Source organism: Paramormyrops kingsleyae, chromosome 16, assembly GCF_048594095.1.
Source record: "Paramormyrops kingsleyae isolate MSU_618 chromosome 16, PKINGS_0.4, whole genome shotgun sequence".
In the NCBI taxonomy this organism is placed as follows: Eukaryota; Metazoa; Chordata; class Actinopteri; order Osteoglossiformes; family Mormyridae; genus Paramormyrops; species Paramormyrops kingsleyae.
The window spans coordinates 12,640,689-12,660,511 of NC_132812.1; the positions used below are offsets into that span (position 1 = coordinate 12,640,689).

General features: G+C 44.0%; 1 protein-coding gene across 7 annotated transcripts in view; it reads right to left on the reverse strand.

Annotated features, from left to right (window-relative positions):
* Nucleotides 1-1,808: 1,808 nt before the first annotated feature.
* Nucleotides 1,809-19,823, reverse strand: part of slc4a3 (solute carrier family 4 member 3) — a 39,553-nt gene continuing 21,538 nt past the window's right edge. For 4 of the 7 annotated variants that reach the window (XM_023801730.2, XM_023801726.2, XM_023801728.2 and 1 more), the window contains exons 7-23: nt 16,407-16,549; nt 15,627-15,807; nt 14,225-14,360; nt 11,877-12,060; nt 11,082-11,184; nt 10,066-10,250; nt 8,933-9,152; nt 8,000-8,263; nt 7,596-7,744; nt 7,191-7,385; nt 6,816-7,025; nt 6,625-6,714; nt 5,458-5,624; nt 5,003-5,256; nt 4,714-4,883; nt 4,225-4,398; nt 1,809-2,888 (exon numbers count right to left, since the gene is read on the reverse strand). In XM_023801730.2, the coding sequence (XP_023657498.1) occupies nt 2,811-2,888; nt 4,225-4,398; nt 4,714-4,883; nt 5,003-5,256; nt 5,458-5,624; nt 6,625-6,714; nt 6,816-7,025; nt 7,191-7,385; nt 7,596-7,744; nt 8,000-8,263; nt 8,933-9,152; nt 10,066-10,250; nt 11,082-11,184; nt 11,877-12,060; nt 14,225-14,360; nt 15,627-15,807; nt 16,407-16,549 (2,903 nt within the window). In that variant the 3' untranslated portion in view covers nt 1,809-2,810. The remainder of the gene's footprint in view (nt 2,889-4,224; nt 4,399-4,713; nt 4,884-5,002; nt 5,257-5,457; nt 5,625-6,624; nt 6,715-6,815; nt 7,026-7,190; nt 7,386-7,595; nt 7,745-7,999; nt 8,264-8,932; nt 9,153-10,065; nt 10,251-11,081; nt 11,185-11,876; nt 12,061-14,224; nt 14,361-15,626; nt 15,808-16,406; nt 16,550-19,823) is intronic. The other 3 variants (XM_023801732.2, XM_023801729.2, XM_023801731.2) reach the window with 3 other exon arrangements.

The window sequence follows — 19,823 nt, forward strand, 5'->3', positions numbered from 1 at the left end:
AGCTGCACTTATAACTAGTCCACTCCTTGACAGATGTAAGTTGGAATTGTGCTACTTGCCTCACTTGAAGGTCACTTTGGACAAAAGCATCCGTTAAATAGAGAAAATGTAAATGTGAATGTAAGGGCACAAGATGTAGCCTAATGTTACAAGTTGTAAAATGCTGTATCTGCATAATATTGAAAGGTCACCAACCTCAAGGGTGGCCCAGAGGGACAATGACTTAAATGACCTTGGCAACAATTTTTTGCATATGCATATTTTTTTTATATTGTGGGTACGGATATTTTTTTAGTTTCAATCAACAGGATTTCTTAGAAAATAACAATAATGCCTATTTTAATCATCTACTCAAAAGTAACTGATATTTTTTAAATGACAGTTATACATATAAGTGCAATTTTTCAGCATATTCCCCATATTCCAGGTATTATAGAAAAACAAGCTGAAAAATTGAGTTAAATGACATTATAATGTTTCTGGGTGGCTAGATTCTCATTCCTAGGTTCAGTGGCAATTTAACAATCATTAGCACATTTTTAGCACTTCCCAAAGCCATTTAGACCCAAGGAAACGATTCTAGTAAACTTCCATCCATCTTCCACAACTGCTTATCGGGTGCTGGGTCGTGCATGGCTGGAGCCTGTCCCAGGAAACACAGGGCACGAGGCAGGGATATCCTGGATGGGATATCAGGCCATGGCAGGGTGTGCACTCACACTGAGCAATTTAGAGATCTCAGTTCACCTAAGTCCATGTTTTCGGACTGCAGAGGAAAACCTGGAGGAAACCCACGTGACGACAGGGAGAACATGTGAATTCCACACATAGAGGCTGGGGGTAGGAACTGAACCCATAACCCAAGAGGTCTGGGGTCACAGTGCTGAGCACTCAGCCTCTGCACTGCGTGATAATAAACAACTAGCCTAAAAAAAAAACAGTTGGCTGCAAAACTCAGTGTCTGCTGAACTCAAGCAAGCACTGAAGTGGGACTGAGCCTCTCTGCTGACTTGCTGCTTGCCGGTGTCCTTTATTCACTCTATCAGCGATCTCACAAAACAGTAGCAGAGCCCTCCTCGAGAAACGCAGGCCCTGATTTGCATCGATTTGGTGCCAGATCGGTTTGTTGCAAACCGAGCAGAATACACATGAAAAACAATCACATTTAGAGTGTGATGCAGTAATGATCCGTAGCACCTTAACTTTCAGAACAACTTACACTTATCTGATTTTATAAAAACAACAACAACAACAAAACATTTAAGATGTATCAAAATACTGCCTGAGATTTGCTGATATTTCTTTGTCTCAGACTCCGCTTGAGCTAAAAACCGGCGCAAGACCGTCACCTCTTGGTCCCCTCGTGCCATCAAAAGGCTTTCCCAAAGAGGCCCCCTTTTGTGTAAACAGCAGCACCACATGAGAGATTTGATGGACAGTGCACTGTTTGCAGTCTGAAGGGCAGTTTTATTTGATTCCCCCTTTCAAACTAAAATATACAGCACAGCCGCTGTTTGTGAAGGGAGAAAAGGCATGTCATTTGAAAACCGGGAAAAGCACAACAGTTTGGGTGTTCTGCATAACAGGCTTTACTAAATTTAATAGTATTGTGCTCGTTCTTGGCACGCTGCGGCAGTTCTGATTACAGATCACCATTCGGGCTGATGCCACATTAAGTGTTATTTTCTTTGTCACAGAGCAGTGAAGTGTTCAGGGCCCTTTGCCGCATAACTAATTTTCCTTCTTCAGGAACACATAGCAATTGCCTTCTGCTGGGGGGTGGGGGAATCAGGAAATGTGAGAAAAGGGACTGTATCAAACCACTCTGTTTATTTCCAGTGTCATCCACACTTTAAAGAGAATTACATATGCTACAAATGCGATGACATTCTCCAACATTTAATCACTGTACAGAACATCATTATGGGCATGGAAATTAAGGAGAGACAATCGTCAGTATTCTGGTAATCGATAATCCCACTTCAGGATTTCCAGTAGCAGGTTCAGTAAAGTTAAACTGAAAAAGACTCTACTGTACACATACTAACAAAGAATTCACAGACTAATGGGAAAAAAGAACATTTCAGTTTTAGATGATAAACACACACCAAAATGTACATACATTCCTAAAAGTACAATGCTAAGAAAATACTGAAAAATTGTGCTTTTGGACATAACTCTCCTGTAAACTCCAGATAACTGATGATCCACTGCTTTGCCAAAACATTCCTGCCCTGCTGGAGCATTACAGCAAGACAAGCTCTACAAGCCTGGAATCAGCAGCCTAGGAGCCCTGGATTTGTAACCATGCTCCTAAGGAGGCCGTGTCAGTGGGCTGGCGTTGCTCTGTCAGCGCTTAATGTCCATTATGAATGCTGTGTCATACCGCTTGGCTTCAAAGAACCTTTGGGCTTCATATAAAACAACTTACCTATAAATATATATTAAAAGGCCTTATCCTTTGCACTGTTTATGTCATCTAGGAGCAGCCAGTGACTCTGTAATCATAGCAATAGTTGATACAAAACATAAAACAGAAATCAAATAAAATACAACCTCAAAATGTAGTTCTTCTTAACAAATGCACATCTACAAATGTTTCTCATATGGATAAAGTAATACAACCATAGACTCAAAACCTCAAGGGTTCTATCTTGTGTGCTACGTGGTCAACCGTGCATACACTGGTGTGTGGACATACCTACATATGTACCTACAACTGAGTTTGCACAGTCCTGCTTTCGTTTGCAGTCATTGGTGAGTTCTGCTGCTCTGGGGAAATCCCTTAGGGTCTTCCAAATGTGTGAGCATCACACGTTCATGTGGAGCTCATTATATTCATCCTTTCCATTTTCATCAAAATTGGGGATGCCATCCTCTGAATCCAGCTACAAAAAATATAGACATCGACTCAATCAACCAGCCATTTCTAAAGTGATCTACAGAATCTTCTCAATAAATTGACTACAGAACAAATCAGTAAACATGTGAACCTGGTGTGAGGGGCAGCCATGGAGATGAAATATAGGCAGTATTTTTATATATAAAAGATAGGGGCGGTCAGTCCAATTAGCAACGTACACAATATTGCCAAAAGTATTGGCACACCCCTCCAAATCATTGAATTCAGGTGTCCCAATCACTTCTATAGCCACAGGTGTATAAAATCAAGCACCTAGGCATGCAGGAAGCAACTCAGGCAGGAAGTGGTAGGCCAAATAAAATCACAGAGTGGGGACAACACATGCTGAGGCGTACAGTGTGCAGAAGTCCCCAACCGTCTGTAGAGTCAATAGCTGTAAACCTCCAAACTTTGCATGGCCTTCAGATTAGCTCAAGAACAGTGTGTAGAGAACTTCATGGAATGGGCTTCCATGGCTGAGCAGCTGCATCCAAGCCTTACATCACCAAGCGCAATGCAAAGCGTCGGATGCAGTGGTGTAAAGCACGCCGCCACTGGACTCTAGAGCAGTGGAGACGTGTGCTCTGGAGTGACAAATCACGCTTCTCTGTCTGGAAATCCGATGGACGAGTCTGGGTTTGGCGGTTGCCAAGAGAACATTACTTACCTGACTGCATTGTGCCAAGTGTAAAGTTTACTGGAGGGGGGATAATGGTATGGGGTTGTTTTTAAGGGTTGGTCTTGGCCCCTTAGTTCCAGTGAAAGGAACTCTTAATGCTACAGCATTCAAAACCATTTTGGACAATTTCATGCTCCCAACTTTGTGGGAACAGTTTGGGGATGGCCCCTTCCTGTTCTAACATGACTGCACACCAGTGCACTAAGCAAGGTCCATAAGGACATGGATGAGCGAGTCTGGTGTGGAGGAACTTGACTGGCCTGCACAGAGCCCTGACCTCAACCTGATAGTACACCTTTGGGATGAATTAGAATGGAGGCTGCGAGACAGGTCTTCTCATCCAACATCGTTGCCTGACCTCACAAATGCTCTTCTGGAAGAATGGTCAAAAATTCCCATAAACACACTCCTAAACCTCATGGACAGCTTTCCCAGAAGAGTTGTAGCTGTTATAGCTGCAAAGGGTGGACCAACTCCATATTAAAGCCTATGTATTAAGAATGGGATGTCATTCATGTGTGTGTAAAGGCAGGTGCCCCAATACTTTTGGCAAAATAGTGTAGGTGCCTGCTGTATTTTAAGGGGGCATCAACCACCGTCCCCCTGAGAAAAGACATATGAGGGCTAAAACAGGCACACTCACCGCTTTCAGCTCCCGTTCCTCAAAGACACGCGTGAGAATCAAACGGCGTAGGGGTACAGTCATGATAAGTACAAAGGGGAAAGCCAGCGAGGCAACGGTGGACTTGACGACCCAGAGCAGCGCGATGCACATCAGTTGGATGACTGTGAACATGTTCATGCGCCAGGTCTTCACCTTCAAGTCACCCATGGGCACATAGACAAACACAAAGGAACATGAACACTGTACATCACCATCTTTTCTAGTAGTGTTTACCTAACTATATATTTGTGGGCTGTCAGATTGTTTGGGCTCCACCTAGTGGGTGTTGAGTGACACACCTCTATCTTTTAATACTATTCAGATATTCTGAAGGACGTTCTGCAATCGACGTCTACAGAATTAACATATTACCACAGGTAAATCTACAGTTACACACAGCCATGAAAACAACCCAACTGAGCTGTTTAACTCCACTGCCTGACTCTCATTGGTTTCAGCTTTGGTTACCTTAGTGACATAGATGTGGTCAGGATGGTGCTTGGCAGGTGTGACCATGAGCATGATGCGCTCATACAGCTGTATCCCAGTGAGAGAAGTGATGCCCATATATAAGAAGATCCCAAAGAGTACAGCCAATGGGATGTGTCGCAGCACATTCTTCATCACAATGGACATGCCTGGGATATAGAGGTGGTGCAAGGCCATTCATGGAGCACTGCAGTAGGCCAGCGTCTCGTAAAGATGAGAAGCAGAAGGGAACATGAGCAGAGCCAATGGATTGGGAGCCAAGCCTCACCTATGAGCAGAGAGACCATCATGCCGGTGATCCTCTGGTCTTTGACCTCCTGAATCACCGGCTGCTCCCCGGGGGCGGTGGCTTTGCTCATGACAGTCAGCGCGTTGACGTGGGTGACGGAGCGCACAGTGGTGGCCGTCAACCAGGGCAGGCCGAACAGGGGGCAGACGGCCCCCAGCAAGACGATGAGGAGCAGGTCGAGGTGGAATCCGGAGCCTTTGACCAGACGGCGCTCCTTCTTACTTAAGATCAACCTGGGGGCATCAGAGATCGCAGTAGCCCAATGTAAACTCACAGAGACAAACTGGAATCCAGTGCCAAAAAAACCTACAGCAAATATTCACTCACATTGGGTCATATGGGCCTTTTCTGAAAGATTTCATCGTCTACCATTGACCACTTAACTTGACCGAATCATCAGTTAATCTAGGCCAGAATGGTTACAATGGACTTACGAGGTAATCTGCGTCTCCATGAAGATTAAGATGAAGACCAGCAGGGCTGGGACAGCTGAGGCTCCCATCATCCAGATGGGGAAAGGATGTTTATCCCCAAACGGGCTGATAAACCAGCCTCGCTTGTCAGGTGATGTGACTGAGAAGCCAGAGGGTACATTGATCTTCTGAAAGTACCAACATGACAGAATGTGGTTTTAAATATAATAGAGAGGAGAGAGGTAAGGAGCGAACGCTGATACAGCTCATTGCCACACCCACCTCAGGGATGAGAACCTAAGTGCAGCCCTGTGGCTGGTGATACCTCAGTACCACAACTAGTTTGAATGGCATGGAACAGGAGGAAGTTTTTTCAGGTGGCTGGAGTGTCAATGCTGCCACCAACCCCCAAATATTCCCTGAAAGTTGAAGGATCTGCTTGCAGGGCTGGATGTAGGTTAACATCATACCAAGGATGAAGCAATTGCAGGTTAAGGGCCTTGCTCAAGGGCCCAGCAAAGTAGAATCACTCCTGTCAGTCACAGGATTCGAATCAGCAAACTTCTAATCGCCTCGGAGCCACCACCATTAAATATAATGCTCACAATCAAAATATGGGTTATTTATTCATGATGTACAACACTTGCAAGCATGTACTTCAGTCCTACATTACAAAGATACAAAGGGTTAAATGGTTAGTTTGAAATAACTACATACACATATATATACACACACATGCAGGTTTGTAATTATATTTTGGTGGGGACTCTTCATTCATTTCTATGGGGAAAACCCTAATATCCATACAATGACCTTAACCCCAACCCAGCCCTAGCCTTAACCATAAGTAACCAAACAAAATATGAGACTTTTGGCATTTTTAGGTTTTTGATTGCATTCACAGATCTTCATGGGGACCTGAAAAATGGTCAAAATAGCCACATCCAAATAACAGGTTTTTATCACATTGTGGGGGACATTTGGTCCTCACAATGTAATATAAACCTAATCCACACACACACAGACATATACTTTCCAGGATAGTCCTGACTGGATAAGTGTCTATTGAACATGAATTGATAGATGGAAAAACGATACAAACATACCATCCCATCTTTTCAGAAATACAGAAATATACAATATGGTAAATTTTATGATATATACATAAAAGATTGGACAGAAAGTAACCTGAGTGTAGGTGTCAGGGATGGCACAATCCACGATCACGGAACAGAGGATAGAGATCGGAATTCCAAAGTCTCCGATGATTCTTCTGGCCTTAACGATCAGACAATAAACACATTTTGTCACTATGACTTTCAGGTGAAAGAACAGGACACTGCTGAGAGTTTGCAGATGACAAAGATGCCATACTGTACCTTTCCACCCAAGAACCTACTGTTCCTGAACTTCCTGAGGAAGAAGGCCACAAAAAATGTCCCCAGCATCAGAACCAGGGACAGCAGAGCCGTATTGGGCTGCATAAGCATGTGACTATGGTGGTCCTCCTCATGATGTTCAACAAGGTCGATAGTAGTATGGGGGGTCACTGCTGGGTAACTCTTCAGCAATGGATGCTCCTGGAAGACCTGAAGTGGAGTTTTGTCAGGCTAAGCAAATGCTATCTGGGAAGCACCTGAGACATTCATGCAAAATCATCATCATCATCATCAGCAGCATCATCATCATCTCATAGGTATAAGTCCAAAACTCCAAACCAGTAACACCCATCGCTTTCAGAGGTATAACTTCACCTGGATAAGCCTGGAGAATGTTTCATAGATAAAGATGAGCGAGATGAGAAAGGCGAAAATCTCTTGTGTGAAAGGGGTGATATATCGGACCAGGAAGCTGCCCTCTGCAGCCACGATGACCAAAACGATGAAGATGAGCCAAAATCCGATCCAGACTCGGGCGGTCAGATACTCAAATCCGTGAGCCTGACAAAACTGGTGGAGGGACAGAGAGGGATGAAGATTAGGAAACATGGTCTTCTGTTTGAGAGGGCAATTTTCACGAAAGACCTAATTAAGGTTCTTTGGCTAAAAGAGTCCGTTCAGCAATGACTAATAACGATAATAAATAACGCTATAGCTGGTTGTACTCTGCCTTGGCTCAGTCTCCTCTAGATTAGGTAAATGAACAAACGGCAGATTTACGTTGTAAAAAGCTTCCTCAAACACCAGCAGGGGCCCAGAGAATCCGATGATGAGCAGGGGCTGCCCAGCTAGCAAAGAAAACAACAGCCCAAGTGTGGCCGTGGACACGATGAGCTCTGACACTCCCATCATCCCGTCTGTTTTTTCTCCTGCACGGAAGGAAACGCAGAGACACAAAGAGAAAACAAATCACTCATTAATTAGACTGTAGATTTTTTTACAAACACACAATTTAAATTCACTGAGAAATATGAATGCAAATTAGACATGCTGTAGGTTCATGTTTTTAATACAGGTACAAAAAAACGTTACAAATGGCTTTTGCCACACAAAAATGAGACTTAGGCGCCGCAACTTTGTCAAAACAAACTAATCTGCATTTTCTCAACGGAAAGCAAACACACCTGTCAGAGTTAATTGTTTCTGCCTGTTTTTCCACAGCCAGCACTCACCCAGCAGTCCCCCAAAAGTGATGGTTGGCGATAGCGCAGCGAAGTAGATAAATATAATGGCAGCCAAGCACTGCGTGTCCATGGAGTCCTTAATGTCGCTTACATAGTGGGGGTAACGGCGACGGATGTCATGAATCAGGCCTCCGAATGGGATCCCGGAGCGCTTAAGAGGGTCCACCTCTAGCACCTCCTCCTCCTGTTCTTCTAGGAGCACCTCTGCAACAGAATCACATTGCCCTCGCCATAATGCATGGATGTATTCAACCCCTATAGGATACCTTCAACCATGATTCAGAAACTTCTATCCTCCCACAAATTGTTGGGTTATTCTGTTCAATTTCTATTCAAGTAAAATTACTTTAGCCTACGTCATTTCTGCGCCATTACGTCTAGTCCTAATTTGATGAACCATTTTAAGACCAACAAAATGTCCCACCTACACAGTGATGCATCAGAGAATGGAGAGGTAAGGAACACACTCTGATTACAGCGCATTGCCACACCTGCCACAGAACAAACCACCTCAGGGATGAGAACCTGAGTGCAGCTGTGCAGTGGGTGATACCTCAGCACCACACTAGTCCAAATGGATCAAAACGAGTTTTTTCGAGAAGCTGGAGTGTCAATCCTGCCACCAACTTCCCTGTAAGATGGAGGACCTCCTTACAGGGCTGGATGTAGATTAATGTTATGCCCACAACAAAGCAATTGTAGTTTAAAGGTCTTGCTCAAGGGTCCAAAAGAGTAGGATCACTCACAGCATTCACAAGATTTGAACCAGCAACCTTCAAATTACTAGGACAGATCACTAGCCTCAAAGCCACCAATCAACCCATCAGAGATGGCCACCACTAAATCCTCCCTAAGTCACCCATACTGACGTACCCTTGGTCTCAAATTCAGACCCTGCCGTGGCATTCATGCCTTTCTTCCCCCTTTCTTTCCTCTTGCGGAGCATCTCCTTTTGGAAGGAGGACACACTCTTCAGCAGGTCTTTCCCTTCCACATCAGAGGGTGGGATCACGATGCTGCAGTCCAGGAACTCATTGATGCCATTGAGAAGGTCCTGACGGTCATCCGCGAAGTAGGCCACTTCATGGAAGCTCTGGAAGGTTTTCAGGAAGCATAAGAGCTATACTGCATGAAGAATTGTATCTCAGACAGCTACCAGTGATCATCCTCTGCATTGTCTCAATCATGGCAAAGGGACAATGGGGTGGAGGGCTATGATAACATGTGGGTGTCACACACACAAAAGAAATTTCTCTAAGCACACTTCAAGTGTGTATGGTATTATCTTGTGAACAGGGAAAGAGATAGAATGCTGTGACAGAAGACCTCAGCCACAAAGTCCTCCAAGCTAAACCCCATAGAGCTGGTCCAGAATCAGCTGGAATGAAGAGTAAGAACAACTTGTGTCCAGAACTTGTGGAAAATCCTTCAGGACTGCTGGTGAAGTATTGCAGGTGGTTACATCTAGTAGCTGGTTTAAGGAATGCCAGGAGTCTACAATACTATCATCAAAGCTAAATATGGCTATTTTGAAGAGTATAAAATTTGTGAAAATATTGAGATATTGAACACTTCTTTTGGTTGTTGCAATTTGGAATGTGTATTACTTCATTGTCTTGGGGCCTTTTACTATAAGGCAAATAACATAGTTAAAATAGAGATAATGTATTAAAAGCAGGAGTGTCCAAATTTTTGACTGGGTCTGCACAATTCATATGAAGCCTAGATACAACACGATAGGGTGTCCCTCCCAACAAAAACAAAAGGCATGTTGTAAACCCAACTCTACAGATAGAAATCAAATTACTTTTGGAGCAGCTTACATAAATAATAGGATTACACAGAACAACCAATAGCGCTGACTACAACGACAGGGGTTTTACAATACAGGCAGATATGCACAAACAATGTATGAACTTTAAAACAACTGACTGGCGCAATATGCTGAAATTAAAGCACAGGCCATGTAAGATAAAGAAATAAGGCAGAGATTAAACGGAGCGCACCTTGTCAGACATGAGAGTGGAGATGGACCGGCCAGTCTCATGATAGTCCATGTTGAAATAACTAGGTCCCAAAAGCAGGAAGAGGAAGCGGACCGGTATCGGCACCTCTAACACCGACTCGAGGAGTACGGCCTCATTAAGCCGGACAAACGCCATGGCCGGCTGCTCCAGGAAGTCCACACACCCTGCACACCAAAGCACAGGTCATCCACATGGAGCCAGTGCAGTGAGATATTCTTTACATCTGACATTACTAGCTTTAATTTAACTATAGTAAATGCTAAGAGAAAAGGGCCTGAGCACTGAGTACAAGAAGAAATCATCATCTGAAGAGCATCTTCCATAAAAAGGACCAATGAGAAGCACACTGGCACTTATAGGACCTTCCCATATTCAACCACCCATTCCATCCTTTTATAAACTTCATAATCTTATTTTGCACATGCCCCAAAACTGTTTGTATCCTACATCTGGTTGTCTCATGTTTATTTATAAGTCCACGTATTTATTCATTAATGGCATGTTTTAGTTTCTTATATGTCTACCTTATTTCCAGTCTAATTATCATATTCCATTTATTGCATTTGTTTAAATTGCTGCAACCTGCACCAAAACAAATAACTTGTACTTTTTGTACTTGGCAAATAATAGGATTCTGATTCTATAGGGCTAACAATACCAATAACAGAGATATCCGAACCCTCTAGACATTTTTAGTGGTTTGTAAAAGTTAAAACAGATCCCATCAACACCGCTAAAATTTGTTACCAGACAGCTCAAGTCTAACAGCAGCGAACATTACTGTATCAACCAGAATGCGGTCCTGCAAAAGTTAGTCTACTCCACCCTGTTGTGCATTTCTATAATCGGTATGTGTAATAAAACAGTATTTAATGCTTTACACACAACATGTATGTCTCAGCAATCAAAACCGCTGTGGAAAAAAAGGATATATATGATATTTTGGTGCCCTTGGTGGGAAACGCCCTAAGCCAGTGTGGCTGGTGACGGCTTACCCACTAAGACCACGGTGGCCTCAGCGTCCTTGGGGATCTTCGTCAGGAGTTTCATGGATCTGGCAGCCGGATGGCCTTCAGCGGCGATGGGATGGACAGCTTTCTTTCATTTGCAGAACAAAATTAACTTAAATTTGTTATTATGCGCTGCTTGATATTGATGAAGTTCCACACGCAGCGTTCATAATTGCATGATGAAGGCAAAAGCAGAGACCGAAGACTGCTATGCTTGACGATTTAAACAAATACCTTTCTAATAGATGTTTGGAATACAAGTAAAGGGGAGAAATAGTGCCTGATTTTATTTTCACAGAGACAAGGCAGTAGGGTCAGTTCATGAAACATTACCAACCGGCACATCATTTTAATTAGCATTTCCCATGATCAGCCATTAAACATTTAACATTTAAAGCACAGAAAAACACCTGTAAGCTTGCAAAGGAACAAATTCAATCCTAGTAGCTGTGGAGATTTCTCTTGTCCAACTGCATATATCATGTGTGATTCTAATGGAAGACGCTACACCATATTATGCTGCAAAGAATGGATGGTAGGACAGCACCTGGATGTATCGTGCCAATCCTGACGCCCAGTTCTCAAATGCTTTGGGCCAAAGTCAAACCTCTCAATCCCTAAGATTTCGTTAGTGATCTCTGAAGACCACAGACCTTCCAGAATTCCATGAACAAGTTGTTCAGTAGTACAAGCTGACAGGCATTAAACATGGAGAACTCACTTTTATTCAAGATGACTTGAGGCACCACAGATACACTGTACGATTGGCAGGAGACTCACAAACAAGCTCACAAACACCTCTTGCTCAGGCTCCTGAGGCTTGCTCTCCTGATGCTCAGTTTGGTATTCGGCCACCGGGGGCAGCAGAGGCTCAGGCGCGTGGTTGTGGTTGTGATGGGAGCTGCCCATCCCGTGGACCAAGCTGTTGTGGGGAAAGAAGCCTTCCTTTTCATCATTGGGGTGGCTGTAAGAAAAGCCGTTTCAAAGCACAGAAGACAGATGTGAGCTTTCTCAGCGCTTCACTGTTTCCACCGCAGCCTTCTTTGTGGTCTCACCTGTAAGCGACCAAGGGGGATGGAGAGACCAGGTCCAGCCACGGTATAAATTACATCAACGATGCTCAAGCACATCATTCTAATACATCTGGGTGGCTTTTCAATATCTAAAACAGCATAATGAGTTCATGCCACTGGCACTCCTCGTCTTTATGTTTTCTATACAGTATATGATGCCAAAAAAAGTGCGTAAATCCCGTAAATTTTCACCAGATGTACTGCTGGTCTATACATTAGTTCTTAATATATTTAAATTATTTAGACATGGGGTTAGCCTCTAACTGGCTAGTTCACCATGCCCAGTTAAGACTATTTATCTTACTTTATCTTTAACTCTAAGCCCATTATTAACAGAGATTGACCCCAGTGATATTTATCAGTTTAGTTTTTGCATCATGCCTAAAAATGCCCCTTAGTTTTGGCTATATTCACAATACAGCAAAGCCTACTATGTCTTATATATATAATGAAAAAAAATCTGAAATTATTTAAATAATAATTTCACTGATTTTGGGGGAAAAATAAAATTGCTATAAAATTACTGGACAGAGATGCACCAAGGCCCTGACAGTGGGGGGCATCAGTGTTTTCTAGTCCAGCGGATTATGTCAGTATCTTCAAAAAGAGCAAGCAAGTCCCATTACACACCTGTTTAGGTGCAAAAACCAAGGGAATAGGTGTGACACAGGGCAGCTTTTAAAGCACCGTGATCCTTGGGGGGGTGAGGCAAGTAAGCGTCAGGTGCAGTCACACTCCTCCTTGTTGCTGTTCTTCCCACACTGTAAATCCATATCTGGGAAGCGATTTACTCCACTCACGTTCTCACGTAAAAATGCTGCGAGATGCTGGGAAGTATCGCTGGGTCGCTGCTGGAGGTGGCATGTGTCTAGGTACCGTAACGGAGCACTAATCAGGGCCGGGTAGCGTGTGGGTCTAATGTGGGCTGGCGTGGCGGTTCAGAGCGAGCCCCCTCGGAGCGACTTGCAAGCTCTGCCGTCTAGCTAAAGATTAGGCGGGACCAGAGCACACCCGTCACAAATGGTGCTAGGGGGGAGTGGGGGTCAGATGCCTCGGTTTGGCAGCCGCGGTGGAGCTGTCACTAGGTTTAAAGGCATTACGTGTGTCTGCCCCCCCCCCCCCCGACACACACTGTTTCATTGCAACAGGGGTCATGTTTGTTTGCTTGTCCCAAACAAAATCCGTGTCCTCTTGCCATGATCTATAAAGACGAGGCATTTTCCACAGAGGATCGTCCGTCTATATTTATACCATTAGCTATAAATATTTAGATTGCAGCCGACACATGTGAGTCAGCGCCACGCAAAGCTGGCTGCCATGGGAATGACGGGGATTGTTTCCATTTACCCCAAATACTGAGCATGATGACAAGCACACTTCAGCATGAACCAGAGGTATAAAAAGAGAATATATAACAACTAACTGAAAAATCAGCTATGATAATACAAATATGTTGCATTTTGACCCATAACCTGCCCATCTGACACATGATTTGTCCATATTAGCAAATACACGCAGCCTTTCCGAAAACATTCATCAGCATTGAATCAAATTGAATTTATTTAAGTGTACAACTTGTTAAATTATATATTTTGTCAGTCTGGGGCGCTGTCATGATTTCCTGTAGACATGCGTGCGTGTTAGTGTCCAGAGAGATTGCCAAACCCTGGATTATCCCTGTTGGCCACTCTGACGAGGACCCGAAAAGTGCTGGATAAAGCAAAATATATGGATTGCATTTCAATTGTATTGAAATAACAGGAAGCATGGACACACGGGTGCACTGCGAAACCAGTACTGTGCTACTTTCTGTTTATTTCTGCAATTTTACATGATATAACTGTGAACTCTGAAACTACCATTATGTATGGACAACTTATCGTTGCACCATTTTTAAATGTAATGTTACTTCTTCTGCTCTAATGTCTACTTTATTATTAGTAGTATGTGTGAAACACTAATATAACCTCCTACCTCATTCCATTGTGCTTGTGCACAATGACAATAAAAGTTGACTTTGAAAGAACCAGGCCAGGCCAGGTACTCAATACTGACCTGTGTTTGAGGAGCAAAGCCCGGAGAACATTGGCTCTGTCTTCTGGCTTGATATGATCAGAGATGATCATGGTCTCCACTATCTGGTGGGCAATGCCCGGCAGTGTGGTCTGCTCCAGGTCCAATAGCACGGTGCCTGGGAGGGGACAAATTTTGACATTGAGTCAGAAGCCAACACTTCTTGACTGTTGACTTAGTTGTGTACAATGGCAGTTTGAAACTTCAGAATACAGGAAAGGAAGATGGTATGGGAGCAGAGGAAGGAACACAAAGGACAGCTGTTCTGGCTTAAGCAAAACATGTACAACAAGTAGGAAAAACAACATGGCCATCCAAATATCAGGTCAGGTCAGGTCAGGTTGGGGAGCATGCGCTGATGCAGCACGTTGCCGCGCCCACCACATGGCAAAACTCCTCAGAATCCCTGCTGGCGACCCCCCCAGGCAGACACATGGTCCAGTCCCACCCTCTGGAAATGGCCATCCATCTGCTGCAGCCAGGTGTTACGTGGGTGTCCCCTCAGCCTGGTCCAGCCGCCCAGGTCCTCAGCAACGAGGATCCTACGAGCCGGATCACCCTCAGGGAAACGCGCCACGTGGCCATAGTGCCGTAACTGATGTTCCCTCCCAATGCAGGTAATGTGCCTCATTCATTCTAGCAACCACTCATTTGACACAAAGTCAAACCAGCAGTACCCAAGGATTCTCTGAAGAGACACGGTACTGAAGGAGTCCAGTCTTCATCTCAGCTCACTGGATAGCGTCCATGTCTCACAGCCATACAGCAAGACAGGGAGCACCAGGACTTTAAAGACTTGGACATTCATCCTCTTGCAAATATATCGGGAGCGACCACATGGCCCCTCATGCTCTCTCAGTCCATCTACTGACTTCATAGGAAGAGTCACCAGAAACATGAATGTCACTGCCAAGGTAAGTGAATCTCTCGACAAGGTCGACATTCTCCCCACAGACAGAAGTCATTAAAGGCCTGGGTCTTGGTTTTTTTTCCAGGACACTCTCAATCCCAGATACTCAGACTCCTTGCTCAGTCTTTTGAGAACCCTGATCAGAGCCTCCATTGACTCCGCAAAGATCAAATATGAGGGATGAATATGTTGTATTTGGTTTGCTGGGGCCCAGAAAGAAAAAACAGTTCTATATTATTAGTAATGCAGCAGCATGTTATTTAAGAGCGTGACACATGACCTTGCCCCCCTCCCAGGACAGCAATACCCTCCCACCACTCACACAGAGTGGATCTTGAACCTTCTTGTCCTGACCCACAAACAAAAAAAACACAATATCTGAACCTCTGGCCCAAGAAGAAGCATGATTCTGACTAGTGGATGAAAATACCAACTGTAGTCATCATTACAATATGAGATGTGGACAGTCCTCACCATGAGTGATGGTCCTCCGCAGGTCAAGCAGGCTACGGAAGGTCAGGGAGGCCACATGAGGCTTTCCCCAGCGGTCTGTCTCCTCCTCAACATCCTCCTCAAACTTAATCCAGCGAGCCCTCTCCTTCCAGTGCATGTCCTGGTTCTTATCCACGATCAGTTCGTTCAGCTCCACAAACACCTGGCCAAACAAACGCATAGATCCAGATCTGAAGGGTAAACATACACGCACATCAGACTGAGCGTTGTTTTACTGGGGCGATAGTATATCAAATAGACCTTATAATTTTGAAGATCGGGTTACTACAAGAGCTTGGCTGATTATCAAGGCAGACATCTGAGTTGTAAAGGCAATACGAAGGCTAGAGTAAACATGCAGAGAAAATAAAACCTCTGAAGTGATTAATTTGGGGTTTTTGTGATTAATCCCCAACTTTGATTTGATGTCGATACCCAGGAAATGGATCAATAGGTGGTTGCCAAGAGCCGTGGCCTGAGTAAGCTGCCTAGGCCCCATTGTTTAGAACTATTAGCAGATCTTATAATAAATATTGAAATTGGCTTGTGTAATGCAGTTGGGAACTCAAGCTCCAAATTTTCCACTGCAGGCGATCTGCCCATGCAATTAATTTTCTCAGGATTAAGCAGCACAGTAAACAGTTTGCCCGAACTGGAAGATAAGCATACTGGCAGCTCGCCTTAATAAAACAGTTTCGTATAACGCTTTGGATAATGCGGGTGTCCTCAGGCAGCTGGTACGCAGATCAGAGGAGGTCTCACGTCATGTGTCTTCCTGTCCGACTTTTTCTTCTTCCGAACGCCGGACCTAGGAGGCGAGCTGGTGCTGCACCGTGTCACCTGACTACGGGACGACCTTTTCACCAGGTGACGCCTCACTCCCGGGTTGTCCTCAAATCGGTGACCTTGCAGCAGCGTCAAAGAGAGAATGCGGTAACTCGTGCAGCCATTACGTAGAAAACTATATAGGAAGTTAAGTACGATTAACGAGGAGCATCACACTCACGTGAGCCAACAATCGAAGCAACCGTGCCTCTCAACAGTAACACAGCCAATACAGTAACAATTAAAAGCAAATTTCCTCCATATTCGTTGTTAATTGGTAGAGCAATTTTACGCATCATCTTATATTCCGCAGTAAAGTTTATATTTAAGAAAATTATACACAATAACCTGAAATGAAGACACAAGAAAGACATTATTATTATTGTATGGTTTGTAAAACAGGCTTAAGATAAAATGCTGTTTCATTTCAGATTCAGTTATTGAAACTGGGACTATACAGAGGGTCAATCTGTGGCTTGGTCAGCTGTGTTCTCAGTGAAGTAGTGGGGTTAGAGACCTCACTCATGTCACAGGTCACAGCTGTCTTGCATTGTCATCGTGGCCACAAGGGGAGTGCTCAACACAGCTTAGGAAAAAAAAGAATATATTTTGCAACTCATCATTTTCCCCGTCTTTCTGACCTTGGGTTAAGTTTTTCCCCTCTTTGTTTATTTGTAGCTCAGAGTAAGAAGAGCCTCCTTCAGATCTACGCTCTCTTCCAAGAATACGCCGTGCATCGCATGACGACTGAGACGCGGAGGTGTTTAAGTTTAGCGTAGCCAACGCTGGAGGGCACCACTTTTACATTTTATTCACTTAGCCAAGACCCGCTAAGCAGAACAACAGCCATGGACAATATGTAAGGACACTAACAAAAACAGAATCAATATTTACCAGTCAAGTAACATGCATCGATGAGTTGTAACAGCATCCAGTATAATTATAAAACATATAACTTCAGGAGGCTTTACAAATATATCCCATTATAAATGCTATCGGGTTTTACATAAAAATGCTTCTAAACAGGAATCAATTGCCAGCAAAGGCTTCAGATAGAAGTTTGGGATGAGGGCACGCACAGACAACAACCGCTGCAAGTAACGTTCATGCTGGTACACAGTCCTGTGAGAATATCACACTTAGTTTATTTAGAATGCACTTTTACCCAAAGTGACAGACATTTTTGAGAAAACAGGCTCAGCCAGTCCCTGGAGCAACGAAGGTTTAAGGGCCTTGCGCCCAAGGGCCCAACGGTAAAACCACACCACTGACCCTGAGATTTGAACCAGCGACCTTTCAATCATAGGTGTAGTATTCTATTCAACTAAGGCACGCTCCATCCCCATGATACTGAAAAGGTGTGAGAGCAAGGCATGGTACTGGTACCACTGTTCAAATAAGTTCTTGGAATTTGCCTTAGGGGGAACCAAGTGATTACAACTTTCTGTAAGTAAGAACATAAAAATAGCCTGGATACCTAATTATCCATAAAAATCTCAACCTGCAGAATGAGCCAAAATGGATGTTCCTTAATGTCTCTATTTAGTCCCTGTTTCTAAGAGCTAAAACCCCCTACTCATTAAGCTTCAATTTCAGCAATATAATGACCACCATAAATGCTATGAAAAATTGTCACTGAAAAATACATTCACGCTTGGAAGCTCCAATTCCATGTAGAAGACCACGCCGGGAACACAAGAACCTGTAAGGGCCGGGAACACAAGAACCTGTTTCACCCAGAGACCTAAAAGGATTTGATTACTGCATAAGCGAATCGGAGAATCGGTTTGACAGTAATTGGCTTCTGTTTTTCTCCAAGGTCAATGGAACAGCTGACTTTAAAATCCCTCTAATCAATGGGCATATTCAGGCTGAATTACTTCCTGCCACATCAGAATCTCAGGCACATCCATTAAGGGTCTTATTACAGTTACAGACAATTTTCCTCCATTGTATTACTTTTTACGACATCATTACCTGCTGATTCTAAGCAATTACAGTAAGAAATGCATCAGCTAATTGTTCCGTCACTGTGAAATTTACTATTCAATGGACTGACACAATGTCCAACATTTCTGAATCAAAATTTACTTCAGATCGAGATTGAAATCGCTAAAAGGCTGCTCTGGACACATAGTGGTACTCCTATACATCAGCCTAATTATTTGATCTTGCCATCATTTTTAAACATTTCAGCACAAAAAAGAATCGGTGTCCTCAAGTTCTTCAATGACAACTTACAAGAAGGTTCTGGACTTGAGCCCAGGTGGGTGTGAATTGATTCCAAAAGATCATAGTCCTCAAAATCCAGCACAAACTCCTCAAAGTCTTCAAACCCCTCCAGAAGGTATCTTTCCTCCTTGCACTTGCTTTCTCTTCGCCCCTCCCTGCCTGTAAGTGACCCACGGCCTGAGCCTGTGCAATCTGCTGACTCCTCTCCAACCTCCATTATCTCCTTGAATGGTGCCTCCATTCTCTGAATGAGAGCCTCGACCATCCAGGGTTCCCGCTTCTTGTGCCACTTGCTGTTAGGCCCGGACTCAGTAGAGCTGCTTGACAGAGCTCACCATGAAGGATGTCTATTGCCGATATTAGCTAGAGCAGGACGACTGTCCACAGACTGTTGGGATTTGGGATTCCGCAGCTGGTGCTACAACCGAAAAATTATTTAAAAAAAAGAATAAATTAAGCTGATAAACTTTTTTGCTTTGCTGTTGATATTATTCTCAAGCAAACTATACCCAACTGCACCCACCTTGCCTCTGACACAGAGCTTCAGTAATAAAAATGTTAGTTAATCTAGATCAGAGGAAAAAAATACAGGGTACCGCCTTGTCCTGTTACTGAAAGAAACTGAGGATGGAAAATGCAGTTATGTCCTATTTGCAGGTAAAGTCTCAAGGCTAAAAAGGAAGAATAGAACAAGAGGTCTGACAGTTTATGTGAGATGACACTGAACCTAAACATTCCACTTTGGCATCCACTGGGTAATGCAGGGACACTAGCAGACACAAGTAGGGACAGCTAGGTCACAGTTTGGGTATACCCCCTCCCCCACCCCCCACTCCGCCCAGTAGGTCGATTGGCTTGCAGGATAGTCAGCTGTCTGAATGGTCAAGCACTAGTTTCCATCACATTGCCCATCGATCTAACGCTCATTTGAGGACCGTGATTTGAGTCAGGAGTGTCCTCTAATTGTTACACGGTGAGGGCTGCTCAGCTGACAGTCGCCATGATTCAGGATCAGTGCCATGAGTGGCATTCTCATCTGAGGCAGATGGTGATAGATAAGAGGGGCATACAAAAGGAGAGCCCATCCACGTGTGAGGTCCCTAGTGTGTGAGCTCTCTTTAA